The 14,995-nt window shown below is 43.5% G+C and overlaps 5 protein-coding genes across 7 annotated transcripts; 4 read left to right on the forward strand and 1 right to left on the reverse strand.

Annotated features, from left to right (window-relative positions):
* Positions 1–1,369: 1,369 nt before the first annotated feature.
* Positions 1,370–3,985, forward strand: LOC132257194 (large ribosomal subunit protein uL3). The gene is made up of 6 exons (XM_059753993.1): positions 1,370–1,452; positions 1,780–1,972; positions 2,166–2,334; positions 2,582–2,717; positions 3,019–3,408; positions 3,601–3,985. Exons 1-6 carry the CDS (start codon positions 1,450–1,452, stop codon positions 3,940–3,942), a joined length of 1,233 nt encoding a protein of 410 aa, XP_059609976.1. The 5' UTR covers positions 1,370–1,449; the 3' UTR covers positions 3,943–3,985.
* Positions 3,986–4,004: 19 nt separating this feature from the next.
* LOC132257196 (uncharacterized) lies at positions 4,005–5,412 on the forward strand. Its single transcript, XM_059753995.1, has one exon. It carries the CDS (start codon positions 4,041–4,043, stop codon positions 5,226–5,228), a length of 1,188 nt encoding a protein of 395 aa, XP_059609978.1. The 5' UTR covers positions 4,005–4,040; the 3' UTR covers positions 5,229–5,412.
* Positions 5,413–6,329: 917 nt separating this feature from the next.
* On the forward strand, positions 6,330–8,686 carry LOC132257195 (serpin A3-1-like). The gene is made up of 2 exons (XM_059753994.1): positions 6,330–7,051; positions 7,850–8,686. Exons 1-2 carry the CDS (start codon positions 6,603–6,605, stop codon positions 8,604–8,606), a joined length of 1,206 nt encoding a protein of 401 aa, XP_059609977.1. The 5' UTR covers positions 6,330–6,602; the 3' UTR covers positions 8,607–8,686.
* Positions 8,687–9,203: 517 nt separating this feature from the next.
* On the forward strand, positions 9,204–10,027 carry LOC132257208 (uncharacterized). Its single transcript, XM_059754021.1, has 5 exons — positions 9,204–9,360; positions 9,434–9,505; positions 9,561–9,650; positions 9,708–9,835; positions 9,893–10,027. Exons 1-5 carry the CDS (start codon positions 9,246–9,248, stop codon positions 10,025–10,027), a joined length of 540 nt encoding a protein of 179 aa, XP_059610004.1. The 5' UTR covers positions 9,204–9,245.
* An 80-nt stretch (positions 10,028–10,107) lies between these two features.
* On the reverse strand, positions 10,108–14,933 carry LOC132257207 (prolyl 3-hydroxylase sudestada1-like). Of its 3 annotated transcripts, XM_059754018.1 has the most exons (6): positions 14,817–14,933; positions 12,772–13,002; positions 12,295–12,705; positions 11,745–12,220; positions 10,311–10,657; positions 10,108–10,251 (listed from the first exon to the last, which is right to left on the reverse strand). In XM_059754018.1, exons 1-6 carry the CDS (start codon positions 14,863–14,865, stop codon positions 10,128–10,130), a joined length of 1,638 nt encoding a protein of 545 aa, XP_059610001.1. In that variant the 5' UTR covers positions 14,866–14,933; the 3' UTR covers positions 10,108–10,127. The 3 variants fall into 3 exon arrangements, with proteins under 3 accessions (XP_059610001.1, XP_059610002.1, XP_059610003.1); XM_059754019.1 differs by lacking the exons at positions 10,108–10,251; positions 10,311–10,657; positions 11,745–12,220; positions 12,295–12,705; positions 12,772–13,002 and adding an exon at positions 13,066–14,622; XM_059754020.1 differs by lacking the exons at positions 10,108–10,251; positions 10,311–10,657; positions 11,745–12,220; ... (1 more) ...; positions 12,772–13,002; positions 14,817–14,933 and adding exons at positions 13,066–14,622; positions 14,681–14,772.
* Between the last annotated feature and the right edge of the window lie 62 nt (positions 14,934–14,995).

Genomic DNA, 14,995 nt, shown 5'->3' on the forward strand with positions numbered 1-14,995 from the left:
GTATGCCTATCTGAGACTGACGTATTTGTAATAGCATGAAACATAAGAGAAAAAAATAATGAATAAGAATGAAATGATTAGAAATTCAATTAAAATGTACATAGAAGATGAAAAAGAGAGTGGAGAAGAGAAGATGAGATGAACTTTTGGAAGATGCGCGCGAGAATGAATGAGAAACATGGCAAGAGAATGTCAAGAGAAACATTGATTTTCCGATTTGATTTTTCACACCAAACTTCTCCTATAAAAAATATTCTACTTTCCTTGTCAGCGCCAATAACAAGATGTAGAGAATAAAAAAAGAACGAGTCTTAAAGTAAATTTGAATACAATATTAAGAAGAAAAAAAGCAAAAAGATGCGAAGTTGTATGTTGATAAAAGCCTAAAAAAAATTCAGATGTTTGCTAATATTCATTGCATATGATGAAAAAAAAACTAAATAAATGGACATTACATTATTCTATTGTAGACGCAAGAATGCAAAAGGAAACGAAAGAGTGAGTGAGATGGAAGGAAAAGTGATAATTTTTTAGTAAGAAAAATACTTACATATTTTTTATATTTCTGCATTAATTAAAAATGGAATCATGATGAAAAATAGAAATGACGTTAGGAAAGAAAGTTAGAAGATTACAACAAAACTCATGCAGAAAAGGGACGAAACACAATTTTTTTTCCATTCAAGGCTTATAATTTGTTTGTTTTCCCACACAAATCCTGCTCGCAAAGGAAGAAAAAGATGGAATGAAAAACTGCGAAGCAGCTTTTAAGATGCACAAAAAGTACTGAAATGAAACGAGAAGGGAAACGTTTAAAAAAATCATTTTTACGTATAAATTGCTGACAATTTTCCCAAAATTGCATCTTGTGAAAATCAAGAGTGTGAATCGGTAAAATTTCCAGCATTGATGACTTGCAGAGAAAGAGAGAGAGAGAAATTTGTTTTTTGAGGATTGAAGGCATTGCGAAGGAAAGGCGCGTTTGATGAAAGGAAAATAAGAAGAATGTTGATAATATTTAATGTATTCTCTTACAATTTTATTTTCTTTCTTTTCACAATGAGGAAGGGTGAATTTAAGAAATATGCTTGCATTTATCCACTATATATTTGTCCCTTTTATTGATGATGACAGAGTAAAAGAAGGAACAACATGCATAGAAACTATTGTAATTCAACATTCAGGAGAAGAGGAAAAGGACAGCTCTTAATATTTATGTAAAATTTGACGAATAAAAATGACTTCATAAAGTATTGTGCCCATTTGTGAATTCTAATTGCATTTACTTTTTCTTTTGAAAAGCTCAGCGCGCGCGCATTGTTGGGATATTTTTATGGCTTCCATACTATAAAATGGCTGCGCCGCAGAGTTTCAGCCACTTGACGGCGCTGACATCGTCGTTCTTTCCATTCTCATTCTTCGTGGAGTGCATTTCGTCTGCGACGGAAAATGGTAATTTCTCTAAATATATTGTGAAATTCGGGTGTTTTTCAGTAATTATCGCATTATTGAAGTTACTTAGAACAACTGTGTGATAGAATTATTGTGAAAAAAGGGATATTTTGCGAGAAAAATGGGAAAAGAAAATGTCACCACGTGGCTTTGCATTTAAACTACATTTTTCTCAGAGTTTCTCCTCAATTTTCACTATTTCTCTTGATTTCTCTCTTTGCAATTGCAATGTGATTACTTGATTCAATGTTCTGTGTCAGGAAATTGGAGAAATACCATTGAAAATGTGGAAAATACGATATCTTACTGACATAACCTCACTTGCAGTCTCACCGGAAATTCTCAGCGCCTCGCCATGGCTCGATGGCATTCTACCCCAAGAAGCGCTCTGCGCGTCATCGTGGCAAGGTCAAGGCGTTCCCCAAGGACGACGCTTCGAAGCCGGTGCATCTGACGTGCTTCATCAGCTACAAGGCCGGCATGACGCACATCGTGCGCGAGGCTGATCGTCCGGGATCCAGTAAGTGTCGCTGCATTGCCTGAAAGAAATGTCTTCTGAAGTGATGATATTTATGCACCTGTGTACAAACCCCTGATGCTCTGTGATGCTTAATTCGTTTAGCGACGAGCGGACTGAAGATTTAAGCCACAAATCAAGCATCTTCTCTTTGGGAGCACATTTAACGGTGGATTTCTGTTCTTTTTCCCCTCAGAGATCAATAAGAAGGAAGTTGTGGAGGCCGTGACTGTCCTGGAGACTCCGCCGGTGATTGTTGTGGGCGCCGTGGGCTACATTGAGACTCCCTTCGGCATGCGCGCGCTGTCCACTGTGTGGGCGCAGCACTTGTCCGAGGAGTGCCGCCGTCGCTTCTACAAGAACTGGTAAATATGCCCGAAAATCACTCCTTTTCATTCTGAGACTAATGAGTGTCAACAGCTCTTGGATCAATTTGAGAGAGCTTAAAGTGTGTCTGGCTGCGTGATGCCCTTGAAAAGTCATCCCTTCGCGGGTGGACGTAAGAGTTTGGCGAACACAGCGAAAGAGCTCGATCCTCCGCTCAACTGAAGAGGTTCACTCTTTTATCTCTTTCCTAACCACTCCGGCTTTCCTTTCGCCCCCGTTTTGAAGGTACAAGAGCAAGAAGAAGGCCTTCACCAAGGCGTCCCGCAAGTGGGCCGATGATCTGGGCAAGAAGGCTATCGAGAATAACTTCAAGAAGATGGCTCGCTACTGCAAAGTCATCCGCGTCATCGCTCATTCGCAGGTGAGTTTGAAGCTGGATTTAGTGGTTAAGTTGCGTGACATCCTTGATCGACTGGAGAAACTTCTCCGGTGGATCTAAAATACGGATCGGTGCTGGCACTCAATTCAGCATCTTGCCGTAGTGTCGCAGAGCAAACTGCCCTTCGGGTGGCGGTGCTTGATATATTCCTTAGGCCCTTTGAAGCCGCTCAGGCCATGATCAAGGCGTCAAACCATATCACGTACATTTCCTCATCTATTCTTGCATTTGAATCGTTCCTGAATAGAGTTTGGAAGTGACATATTTCTTGGTGTTTTTGCAGATCAAGCTGATCAAGCAGCGCCAGAAGAAGGCGCACATCATGGAGATCCAGCTGAACGGCGGCAGCGTCGAGGACAAGATCAAGTGGGTGAAGGAGCATCTGGAGAAGCCGGTGCCGGTGAGCGAGGTGTTCGCCCAGGACGAGATGATCGACTGCATTGGTGTGACGAAGGGCAAGGGCTTCAAGGGTGTCACGAGCCGTTGGCACACCAAGAAGCTGCCGCGCAAGACGCACAAGGGTCTGCGCAAGGTGGCTTGCATTGGCGCCTGGCATCCGAGTCGCGTGTCCTTCACCGTGGCGCGTGCTGGTCAGAAGGGCTACCATCATCGCACGGAGATCAACAAGAAGATCTACCGCATCGGCGCTGGAATCCACACCAAGGACGGCAAGGTGAGCACTTCTTGCACGGATTCTTTGCACTGAATTCCCTCTAGATTCAATGATGACAATACATCAAGAGCCAAAGATGATAATCGGATTCATGCGTGAAGACAAATGATAGGCCTGAAACCATCAATATCCACAATAGAGACATTTGTGCAGAGAATCAGTGGTTAACAGAAGTAATGTTCGTCTTTGCAGCTGGTGAAGAACAACGCCTCGACGGAGTACGACTTGACGGACAAGTCCATCACGCCGATGGGCGGATTCCCGCACTATGGCGAGGTGAACAATGACTTCGTGATGATCAAGGGGTGCTGCATTGGGCCGAAGAAGCGCATCGTGACGCTGCGCAAGTCGCTGCTGGTGCACTCGAAGAGGTCGGCGCTGGAGAAGATCAACCTCAAGTTCATCGACACGTCGTCGAAGATGGGCCACGGTCGCTTCCAGACCACGGCCGACAAGGCGGCCTTCATGGGACCGCTGAAGAAGGATCGTATTCGCGAGGAGAAATTGCTCGCCGCCGCTTCCAAGACGGCTTAAATGTGCGCAGATCTTGATTAATAAAGAGATCCAGGAATAACAATTGTCTTTTACTGTCCGGGAGTTTTTTCTTTGCTTGCGCGCTTTGGATTGAGGTTATGTTGAGCTGTCAAGTGCGTGCGCGAATGTCTGAGCACGAACGAGTGTTTATCCCGTCCGGGATGTTCACCTTCAAGCTGGGCGACTCCTTCGGCAGCTACAGTGAGCTGGAGGAGCGCCTGGAGGCGCACAGCAAGGAGAGCTTCGTCACGTACTGGCGTCGGGACACGAGAACTGTGAAGGGGGCGCACAGGAAGACGTCTCGGCCGATCTCGAGCAATCTCATTTACTACTCCCTGCGCCTGGCGTGCGTCTTCGGGGGCCAGAAGTTCTCCCCGCGGGGCCAGGGGAAGAGGAGCTGTCAGACTCTGCGATCTGACTGTCCGGCCTACATTACGCTGCGCGCCTCGAAGTGTGGCCAGAAGCTGGAGGTGATTTCCGTCTGCAATGCCCACAATCACGAGCTGTCGGAGAGACTGAACAAATCCCTGCCGCAGAACAGGAAACTGCCGCCGGACATGAAGGAGGAGGTGCTGCTGCTCCTCACCACGGACGTGACGAGGGTCTTTGTCATCGAGTACATCCGGCTGAAGACGGGGAAGGAGCTGACGAAGAAGGATCTGTTCAACATGGCGGCCACGTCTCGCCGGAAGGACGACAAGAGAGTGAATTCGCAGGCCAGAGTGGCGGACGCGATGAACAATATGAAGGCATTTCTGCTCAAGCACTCGCCCATGTATCAGCGGATGCAGGAGGAAGCGTTGCGGAGCAAGGCGACCCAGGATTTCGAGGATTCGGAGGACTCAATCACGTGTGTGGATCCCGAGAGGGAGGAATCAATTGTGGTCTCGTCGGCAGAGTCGGAAATTGACATGGAGCAGCAGTACGAGTTTCCTTCTGGCCAGCTGATTGGCTCTGAGAACTCCTCAATACTGGAGATCATGCGCGAGACTCCGCAGACTGGCCAGTACGTGGAGTACATCGTGGAGTCGCCAGAGCAAGTGTACCGGGATGAAACGCCTGCGAACACAGACATCATTCAGTTGGCGCCGGAAAAGGCCAGACGACGGAAGCGCTGGAAATCCTCTAGCTACTGCCGCTGCAGATGCTCCTCACTGAAACTGCTGGAGCTGAAGATGAAGTTCCTGCGAATGAAGTGCCGGAAGATGCGTCTAGTTGTGCAGGAGTTGGAGATGAGAAAGAGACAATTGTCGAGGGAAAATCAGCAATTTCTACTTCAGGTTTAGATCTACAACCAACTGAAAGAGGTTGTCCAGGAGCTCCCTATCCATCAGCGCCGACTTGGATTGTCTCGTCACTTCCTGACACAGATCTTCGGTTTGAATTACTCGCACAATTTCCTGGGAAAGCTGTGAGAAATGAAATGAGTGAGAAAATTACACAATATGGACTTGTCTTTTGATACCTTTCCGATGTCTTTCAACACTTCGCTCTGTTTGTCATCTGATTTGTGACTCTTGGCAATTTCATCTGCACTTCCGTTGACGCCTGATGACTTTGGGGCGCTCATCAGACGATCACGATTTGTCTTCATGTCCTCGCACAGGTGATTCAGCTGAAGATACATTTCTTTGCAACTTTCTGGGCTGCCTGTTGTGTTCTTGCTCCTCATGAAGACTTCCTGGCCTCTTAGCTTTCCCCCCGAAGACTTTCCTCCAGCACTTCGCGACGCTTGGCGTGATGTCAGTGTCTCAAAAGCGCCGGTAATTTTCATCAACATTACAGAATTATCCTCGTCAATGAAATCACTGCACTCTGTTCCTTGCTGAGCCTTAGTAGATGCATCCCTGAAATCATTTGTAATGACGGGAAAATGCTGCCACTTGATCAAGAGATCGTCCTGATGATTCCAATTCATTTTCAAAACACACCATTAAACTGAAACACTGAAAAATGTTCTGTGCAATTCGCCATTCGGCCATTTTATAGCATGGAAATTTCCCCTTTCCTATAACTGCTACTTTCACGCTGCTTTTTGCATTACCTTTTTCTCTTTACTGAAGACTTGTGTTTTTCTTTTGATAATGCCACAGAAGACGAGAAGATGTGAACAAACCAAAGCCCAGAATCTCGGCAGAAAAATTGACGTACTTCCAGAGAAAGATGAGACAATTTACGTGCGGCGTTTCGCAACGGTCATTCAAATTGTGGATTTTCCCACCATTTCCCAGCCGCGTGTGCTTATCGAACGGTTTTCCAAGAAGCACTTTTGTAAATATTGTTGAAATGGAGGCGAAAAGTAGTTCAAGCCGAACAACTGGAGTAAATATACAGTAAAGATGGGAATTCCCAGAGTGGTGACAATTTAGCGAGAAAGCAGCGAAATTGATAAGTATATTTTATTCCCCACACGCGCGCCAATCTTTTGCCGAATTGGTTTTCCTCCCAAAAGCAACAATTCCCCCTTGCACGCTCACACAGAAAGAATCCATGAATGAAAAGTCTTATTAAAAGTCTCACTTGAGCGCGACTGAGAGTTCAGTACAGCAAAACCCGTTCCTGTGGTAAAACGTGTCTCTCGTGCGCTCACATCATCGCGCTGAGTCACTTGTTGAAGTGCTGTAATAAATTGGGGATTGGGAAAAAGAGTGCGAACAATCATGAAACTGTGCATTAAAATTGTCACTTTGGTCGCTTGTGTCGTGAAATTTCACGCATGTGCCGAAGATGCGAGGCCAATTGATGAGTCCCTCTTCGATTTCACGCGAAATCTGCACCAGGAAAAGTCTCCCAGTGACACGACGGAGAATCTCGTTCTCTCTCCACTCGGGTTTAACCTCTTGCTGGGTCAAATCGCAGCCGGAGCGAATCCCGTTCTCGCTGAGGCGATTGGCAAATTTTTGGGATGGAACAAGACAAACCTGACCGACATTATTGACCACCACGAGCGACTTCTTCTGACCTACAGCAGTGCCAAAGACGATCAAGATTCACTGCAAATTCATATCAATTCGGCACTCTTCCACCGAGAATACATCAATATTCAGGAGGAGTTCAGGGAATTGCTGCAGAAGCACTACAACACCGAACTGATAAGCCTGCGCGAGAAGTAAGACAATCAGGACAATAACTACAATTTACGCGCTTTTGCATTCCGTGCTTTACTTGTTTACTTATGCAAATTTCCCCGAGATGACATCAAGAATATTTATCGATGCATTTATTCACTGGCGGGCAAACAAAGGTTTAACGTCTTTGGAAAAACCCACGGTGAATTGTCTGATGAATGATTAGAAATATCGTCACAATATGCAACTTTCAATAACACTTTATGACACTTTTTTCTCTTAATAGCCGTGTAATTGCGTGTTCAGTTTCTATTAATTTCTATAAGAATTTATTACTGTGGTCTGTGGTATTTTTCTTTGGAAAGAATTCAAGTTATTCATCATTTACGCCGCACATTTATATTTTTTTTTTAAAATTGTCCTAAAATTTGTAGTCTTTCGCATAAAAGGCCTCTTTGATAAACAGATTAATTCTAGAATTTCAAGATTTTCCTAAAATATTCTTAGACAGTGAATAAATTTAATATTTGTCATATTTTTTTTAATAATTTCACTTGAAAGCTTTAGAAATCAATTTATGGAAAGTAATATTTTCACTTTTTCTCCTAACTCGCAATATTTCAGTTAAAATTTCAATAAAAACCAATGAAATGAGCTAAAAAATGCACAAAATAATTATTCTAGAGCAATTTTAAGGCTTTTATGAACGGTTTAGTTGGTATTTGAGGTGAATTTGACAAATTTCGAAGCGATATTGAGGCTAAATTTTCAATTTGCGCTCCTGCAATTTATCCCTCATTTAATGGTAATTAATTGCTCTTTTTCTTCCTCTTTCTCAGTGCCACCGACAGGGAGAATCAGAAGATAGTGAATGACTGGGTGAGGAATGCCACTGAGAGCGTGATAAAGGATTTTCCTCTGTCTGCAAACGCCATTGCACTGTTCGCCAATGTTGTGTACTTCAATGCCAACTGGCAAGAGCCATTTTCGCATCAACTCACGCGCAAAGGGCAATTCTTCAGCACACCGGAAAAGATACAAAATGCCACGTATTTGATGGGTCAGCAGGACATTCTGTACATGGAAGAGCCGCAGATGAACTTCAAGATGATTCAATTGCCGTACAATTCGTCAAAGTACAACATTTCCATGTACATTCTGGCGCCGCAGAAGCACAATCTCAGGGAAATCATCACGCAAATGACTCTCGAGAAATTCCTGATGTACAAAGCCAAAATGACCCTCAAGACGGTGAACATCAAGATGCCGAAGTTGTCGCTCAAGTCAAAGATTCACATCAAAGACACTCTGGCGAAATTCATGGACAATTCGACGCATGAGGACTTCTTCGCCCTCAGCAAAGTGTCCAGCGACTCGAGGAGTGTTCTCAGTGACGTCGTGCAAGAGTCCACGTTCAATGTGCACGAGAAGGGAACGACTTTCGCCTCCTTATCAGCTGGCTATATCAATTATGACGGAACCGCACGGAATTGTCGTGTCGACAAGCCCTACTTGGCCATCATCTTGGACGACACGACGAATGTTGTCCTCTTCTGGGCCAGCATTTATCAACCAATTGTCAACAGCAAGAACTGAGACTTTTACCACTTCTATTTAAGTATTTATACTCGACTTTTAGTTATTAAATAAAAATGCCATATAATCAAAAATTGAACGTCTTTGTGGTGAAGAGAATTCTTGATCCATTTCCAGTCCTTTCGGACATAATTTCAAGTCTTTTTAGACATTATTAAATGGGAAAATAATAGTTTATTGAAATTGTTTTTGTTTTTACTAAAGAAATACTAAAATTTACTTATTATCGTTCTGTCTAGGAAATCGAGTTAACGCCTTGGTGGGTTTTGCATAGATTCAAGAAGAGTAACAAAAATAACTCAATATTGCGGAAAAGCTCTTCAGAAGTTGTAAATCAATTAATTTCCATTTCATTGTCTGCAATTCTCTTTCACTTCTCAATGACGTGGATTTCCTCAGAAGCGCATAATTGCGCAACAAATTGCACTCTTAGCATTTTACATAAGATGTGATCTTCCTGTGCGTCCTTCTGCATGTGACGGGATGTCACGAGAGAGTGCGTAGGACGGAAAAAGAACACATTTCCCACTCAGAGACAGCGTCACATGCAGCGCAAAGGAGTATAAAAGGCCAACAGCTATACACAAACTCTTCAGTTCTTCGTGATTCGTGCAAAGGATTAGACCGAAGGATTAGAAAATGGGACTGTCGAAGGCTTATCTTTTAGTTTTGTCTCTGGCCTTCTGCCTCTATTGCTTCCCACGTGTTATCCTTGGCTCGGCAATCAGTGTGGATGGTTTCAATTTGTATAAAGGTCAGGATAAAAAAAAACAAGAAATTTCTTTAGTGAATTTTCACACTCAAAAAGTCAAATAATCTTCATGCAGATCTTCTCCGTGGCAAAAATGATGAATTCAATGAAATCAGTGACGATGAAAATGGAATAGCACGCGTTATTTGTATGTAAAGTCAAAGTTAAGACGTGGAAAAGGCTCTTAAAAGCACTTCTTTCAGACTTCTATCGCACTCCAGCCGCGACTTACACAGAATTCGCCAAGGAGTTCGATGCAGAAGGACTCGGAAAGAGATCTAGCAAATACAGGAGTATGTAAAATGTGGTGTGAGTTGCGAATTGTGCTGTAAATCGGTGTTAAATTGCAGATTTCATGCTGAACAGAGAAGGACAGGATGATCCTGAGGACATTGTCAATCCGAGCAAATTCTACTTTCCGCGCACAATGCCCAAGAGAGGAGCCCTGCTCAGCTGGGCCATTCCGGCGGCGAATAGAGTGTAATCACGTGCAGACTAATAAGTGAACGATTGACTAAATTTTGATCCCTTTCAGCCGCGTCGGCAACTCGAGTTATCGCCCGCCAGGGATAAACAGGCCCGCTGCAGCCGAGTAATGACATCTTGCAAGAACACGACAATGCAACGCAAGACACAAACAGCAACGAATCTGGACAATGAAGCCAGATAAATGATTGTTTTTCTTCTGTGGGTTTCTCTTTTGCTGCTCTTTTACCCTAATAAACAATTTTGTGATGTGGTAAACTAACTCACGAGGAGGTTTTATTTCATCACTCAGTCTTTGATTTCTCAGCTTCTGACGCTTGCCTTTTGCTCCAGGACTTCCTGATGGCATTCATGGACATCAGCACGGGAATCAGGACTGGCAAAAACAACGGAATGTAGATGGCGTATCTGGAAGGAAAAAAAAAGATTCTCAATCACAGAAATTCACAGATGATTTTTTCACGCACTTTTGCTCATCTGGAAAGTAAAGCAGAGCCAGAAGACTGGGATCGAAGAATGCCGTTTCTGAGGCTTCATGTGCTTTCTTCGCCAAATTCACCGCCAAATGCAGATCGTTGGCCTTGAGAGCCGTCAAGGCTTTCACGATATTGCGATAAGAGTCCTCGACGGCCTGACCGACGGCATCATTGATGACAATGTAGCTGATGTCCTTGAGCAGACTTGTCAAGGAACTGAGCGTGACGATGGAGGATTGGATGAGATGAATCGCGCTGTTTCTCATGTACACATCAACTTCCCATTTGCGAGGAGAAATGCTGGTGATCTCAGTCATGGTCGCCTCGCTTATGGGAATCTGGCGAGAAGAAATCAAAGACAAAAGGGATTTATAAATAACAATATCTTATTAATTAATTATGATTCATTGTTGTAACTGAACGTCAAATCGACACGGAAAATGCCGCCCTCCTCCTCATCATCCACGTCCATATCCACATCATCTACTTCTTCATCATCTTGCGCAAAGCCATAGAATGAAGATTCCTCAGACAAGCAAGAATCTTCAAATTCACTGTGTTCCAACAAATAGTGTGGACAAAGCCTTGAAAATTCTGAATCACAAGACACTGTCTGGTCTGTCGATGAAGATGAATTGATTGATGAAGAGCTGATGTCTAGAAATTCGAGCAGAGCAGGATTTTCTTCCCAGGCTTGCCAAAAGATGTCCTCCCATTCCATCTCTCTCTCATTCTCCTCCAGATTCTCCAGCATAAGAGATCGCACATCACGATACTCCACCCAAAAGTTATCTCTTGGCGCCATTCAATTGTATTTCCTTCTTCCAGAGTGAGTTGAATTTCGTCTTACTTCCAAATCTTTCCACAATTTCCGAGATTGTTTAGCACAATGAAAAAATGTAGCTTTGATTTGATTAATGAATGTAGGAAATTTTAAGAAAATGATTCATTTGAATCAAAAATTTCATCAATAAATTCTTCATCCTCCCAAATGTGCTTGTATTCCTCATCAACGTTCATCGACACATTCTCTTCTTCATCATCTGCATGATTGCCTGAAGAGATTGAAGATTCATCCATGAGACAGGAATTTGATCTTGAATCTTGTGATTCTGAGCTTGAATGCCAAGATATGGCAGAGGTGTTCATAATAGTATTGCTTGACAAGTTCGTACTGGAAGTTTCGAAAGGAAAAGAATCTTCTTGCATCTCTGCCCAAGCTTCTCTCACGATATCCTCCCAATTCGTATGTTCTTCATTTTCCAGAACATCCTCCATAGATTGCTGGAGTGCTTGAGAATGCACCCAAAGAAAGGTTCCATCCAACGGAGCCATTATCAGTTCGTGAAGAGTTGAATTTCATTTGTTTCTTCCTCAATTTTAGCGTCTAACTTGGATTTGTAGATGGAGAAAATTCATACTCACATCGACATCGATGTCCGTCAGTTTGCGCAGCAAATAGAGCAGCGTGAGGGAAATCTCATTGGAATTGATGACAACGTCCACCTTCTGTTGATCCTCCATATACTTCACACAGACGCGCTCCGCCGGATTCGCAATCACAATTCCGCCCCACTTGGGCGACAGGAAGGCATCGATGTTGTTCAGCGTCGCTCGCTCGCGCTTCTTGTTGTAAATATACACTGGCGCCTTGCTGCACGGCGGCACATAGACGACCAGCTGGAAGCAGGGATTGTTCGATATCTCGTGACCGATGTTCTTCTCCACGGCTGTCACAATGTGCGGCAGCGAGTCTTCGTCCAGTGCAAAGTGCCTCTTCAGCGTACTGTTGTCGTGTATCTGCTTGGATGAGTACTGAAAAGGCACTTGATATTTCCACTGCGTCTTCAGCGTGAAGTTCGACAAGACGCTGATCTCATTCAGAAACGGAGTAATATAATCTGTTGGACAAAATTGCAAAGGTGAATTACAATCTTATCCTCTATATTTTATTATCATTAACATTGTGACTCACTTTCGGCAGCATAGCGAACATTCCACTTCACATTCTGCAGATCCGGACGTGGATTCATGATAGTGATGAGGATGTCATAGTGCGACTGAGGAGCGGCCGTTTTGTGCCTCAGCGCTTTACTGTTATTCCTGCTATTCAGGATGCTCTTGATCTTGAACTCTTGGAATATCCACGTCTTCAGAACCTGAGCAATTTTCGTTGAAGTCGTTCCAGGTGCAATAAATGCTGTCCTGTCTGCAGTCACGACAATCGATTCCTTCTCACTCAGTTGAGACCACTCAGCAAAGAGGAATTCACCCACTTTCACAGGATATCTCTGCAGGATCTTATTCTCAAGACTGGCCGGAGTTTTTACACCAGCAACTTCATCCTCAGACAGTGAAATCGCCTTGAAGTCTACTGTTAGAAGCGCTGTAAAGACACAAAAAGAGCTTTTAGGAAAACATTCATCACATTGCGTGCCATTTGGCAACTTACAAGTGTTCAGAAAGTATCCTTGCAATTCTCCAACCAACAGATTTGCCCTCGAAATGTCTTTGGTGTAGATGAAAATTGAGGAAACTGGTCTGATTGGCGTGTCATGCAGTTCATTGATGCCTTCATATGGCAAAGAAACTCGATAAACTTCAGTCGTTTTCCACCACATCGGCACGCCGATGCCAATGATCACCACGATGAACACAGCAGAAGCGTAAATTTGGTACTTATCTGGAAAGAAATCGAAAATCCAATTATCACAAGTGAATAGGAATTGATGAAAGACTAATCAAGAAAAGGAAAATTTACAAAACTCCTTGAAAACTTCGTATTATTCTTTGTAACTGCAAACAACAATGTAAACATATTCATCTCCCAATCGCAGATGTTTGCTAACATAAGCTCCAAATCGAGCCATATCGGCATTTCGGTAGACTAAATTGAGAGCTCCACGCTTTGGCTGAATTATCAATGGTCCTTCGTCCACATCCTCATCCTCTTCGTCACTCATCGCACTCTCCTCTTCAATGGCATTGACATTCTTGCCCTGAGCAACATAGATGTAAGTTCCAGCTTCGGCAAAGTCATTCAGATATAGAATGGCATCTAGAATGCCTCCTTCTTCCTCATTTGCACTCTTTGCAGCGGAATTCACCAGCATTGTGTAGCATTCGGGCTTCCAGCGCTGAATCTCCAGGAAACACTTTGGCGTCTTGGCATTCTTGCCGGACAAATCAAGTTCTGTGTATTCATAGAGCAAATGGAAGAAGATTTTCGACTGCACAAATTCCACCAATTTGTTCGTAATGCCAGAAACTGTAGTCAGAGATTTAAGATTAAGACTCTCACAGTTTCTCTCACAAGCAGAAGATGTTCTTTCCCAGACAATGTGCGGCAAATCACTCTTCAACTCCTCCAAAATCGACTGCAATTTGTCGAGAGCGAGAAAATCTTGTAGAGATATTTGGGATTGCTCTTCAATGTGATTCTGAATGGTCACTTTGGTCTTTTTCTTCAGATACTCCTCCTTAATCCAGTCAGATAGTCGAAAAGGCTGATCAATTGGTGGATTCTGAATGCCTTCATCCCAAGTGGAAGCACTCTCGGCAATTGGATGCTTCTTTCCGGGACCGTGAAACCAGCCATTGATGGTCACTCGTGGATAATCAAAGGAGAGAACCTCTCCAACTTGATGCCAGGCTTTGGAGTTGACGTGAAAGAAGACAAATTGATTGTTGCGCGGCAGAATTTTCTCCACCGGCGGAAAGTGCGGATAATTCTCCGAATCTTCCTTGAACACTTCCAGAGCACCACCCATTGACTCTGTCCAGACCTTCGCTGAGTCCCACGGAGACAAGTAGAAGACATACGCAATCCTCCTGTCCGAGACGCAGTCGTTGTGAATCAGAAGACGATCTCCGGTGTTGTACAGCGAACAAGAGGCGGAAATGTGTGTCAATTTCTCTCCCGTCAGCTTCTGCATCCACGCCATGATCTCTTCCCCCAAGTACTTGTGGAATTCCATGAGATAGTCAGATATCACTGATGATAAGTCGGGGGATTGATGAAATTCCAGGAAATCCGTGTGAAGACGTTTCCACTCGACTTCATTCACAATTTCATGCATCAAATTCTCAATACATTTCCCCTCAGATGTGAAATCCTGGAGAGTGCACAGCTTGAATGGATAATCCCTCAAGTGAATCCCACCACTGTCATCCTTGTAAGACACATCCTGTGACCAGGCAGTCAGGAAGTTCTTCGCAAACTCTTCACTCTGGTATTTAGAATTCAACTTGAACAGTGACTCCTGTTTTCGCATTTTGCTAGTCGATGAGTGATCGTCGAGATCTAGGGATGAAGAGAAATCTGTTGAAATCATTCTAAAGATGCTAAAGATTATAATTACATGAAAGTTTTCCGGATGCCGACAAATCCAAAACATGATTCATTTCATAACCTCTAAAGTCTTCCAACTTTTTGCAGCAGAATTGTGGGTGAAACACGAAGAGAAATTAGCACAATTTATTAACTGTTACACTCACCTGTTTCTGTATTATCAGTTTTGTGGGCTTTTCCATCATCACTTTCCATTTTTCACAGAGAAAAATACACTTCTTCACAAAGAAAACAACGTCTAGCACCGCAAATGAACCAAAAAAGAACTGATTTTACCCAATGCTCATCGGCAGAGGCGCTGCGAGCGCTGGAATAATTTTTCGCC

Source organism: Phlebotomus argentipes, unplaced genomic scaffold (assembly GCF_947086385.1).
Source record: "Phlebotomus argentipes unplaced genomic scaffold, Phlebotomus argentipes genome assembly contig_42, whole genome shotgun sequence".
In the NCBI taxonomy this organism is placed as follows: Eukaryota; Metazoa; Arthropoda; class Insecta; order Diptera; family Psychodidae; genus Phlebotomus; species Phlebotomus argentipes.

What these genes read in the sequence shown, in the direction of transcription:
- LOC132257194 (XM_059753993.1), top strand. An exon ending in CGTCGCTTCTACAAGAACTG is followed by an intron (nt 2,335 to 2,581) that starts GTAAATATGCCC and finishes CCCGTTTTGAAG; the next exon opens with GTACAAGAGCAAGAAGAAGG. An exon ending in GCGTCATCGCTCATTCGCAG is followed by an intron (nt 2,718 to 3,018) that starts GTGAGTTTGAAG and finishes GTGTTTTTGCAG; the next exon opens with ATCAAGCTGATCAAGCAGCG.
- LOC132257196 (XM_059753995.1), top strand. Translation starts at nt 4,041, where the DNA reads ATGTTGAGCTGTCAAGTGCGTGCGCGAATGTCTGAGCACGAACGAGTG.
- LOC132257195 (XM_059753994.1), top strand. Translation starts at nt 6,603, where the DNA reads ATGAAACTGTGCATTAAAATTGTCACTTTGGTCGCTTGTGTCGTGAAA. An exon ending in CTGATAAGCCTGCGCGAGAA is followed by an intron (nt 7,052 to 7,849) that starts GTAAGACAATCA and finishes CCTCTTTCTCAG; the next exon opens with TGCCACCGACAGGGAGAATC.
- LOC132257208 (XM_059754021.1), top strand. Translation starts at nt 9,246, where the DNA reads ATGGGACTGTCGAAGGCTTATCTTTTAGTTTTGTCTCTGGCCTTCTGC. An exon ending in TGGTTTCAATTTGTATAAAG is followed by an intron (nt 9,361 to 9,433) that starts GTCAGGATAAAA and finishes ATCTTCATGCAG; the next exon opens with ATCTTCTCCGTGGCAAAAAT. An exon ending in GAGATCTAGCAAATACAGGA is followed by an intron (nt 9,651 to 9,707) that starts GTATGTAAAATG and finishes GTTAAATTGCAG; the next exon opens with ATTTCATGCTGAACAGAGAA.
- LOC132257207 (XM_059754018.1), bottom strand. Translation starts at nt 14,865, where the DNA reads ATGGAAAGTGATGATGGAAAAGCCCACAAAACTGATAATACAGAAACA. An exon ending in AACTGATAATACAGAAACAG is followed by an intron (nt 13,003 to 14,816) that starts GTGAGTGTAACA and finishes ATTTCTTTCCAG; the next exon opens with ATAAGTACCAAATTTACGCT. An exon ending in AGGATACTTTCTGAACACTT is followed by an intron (nt 12,706 to 12,771) that starts GTAAGTTGCCAA and finishes GTGTCTTTACAG; the next exon opens with CGCTTCTAACAGTAGACTTC.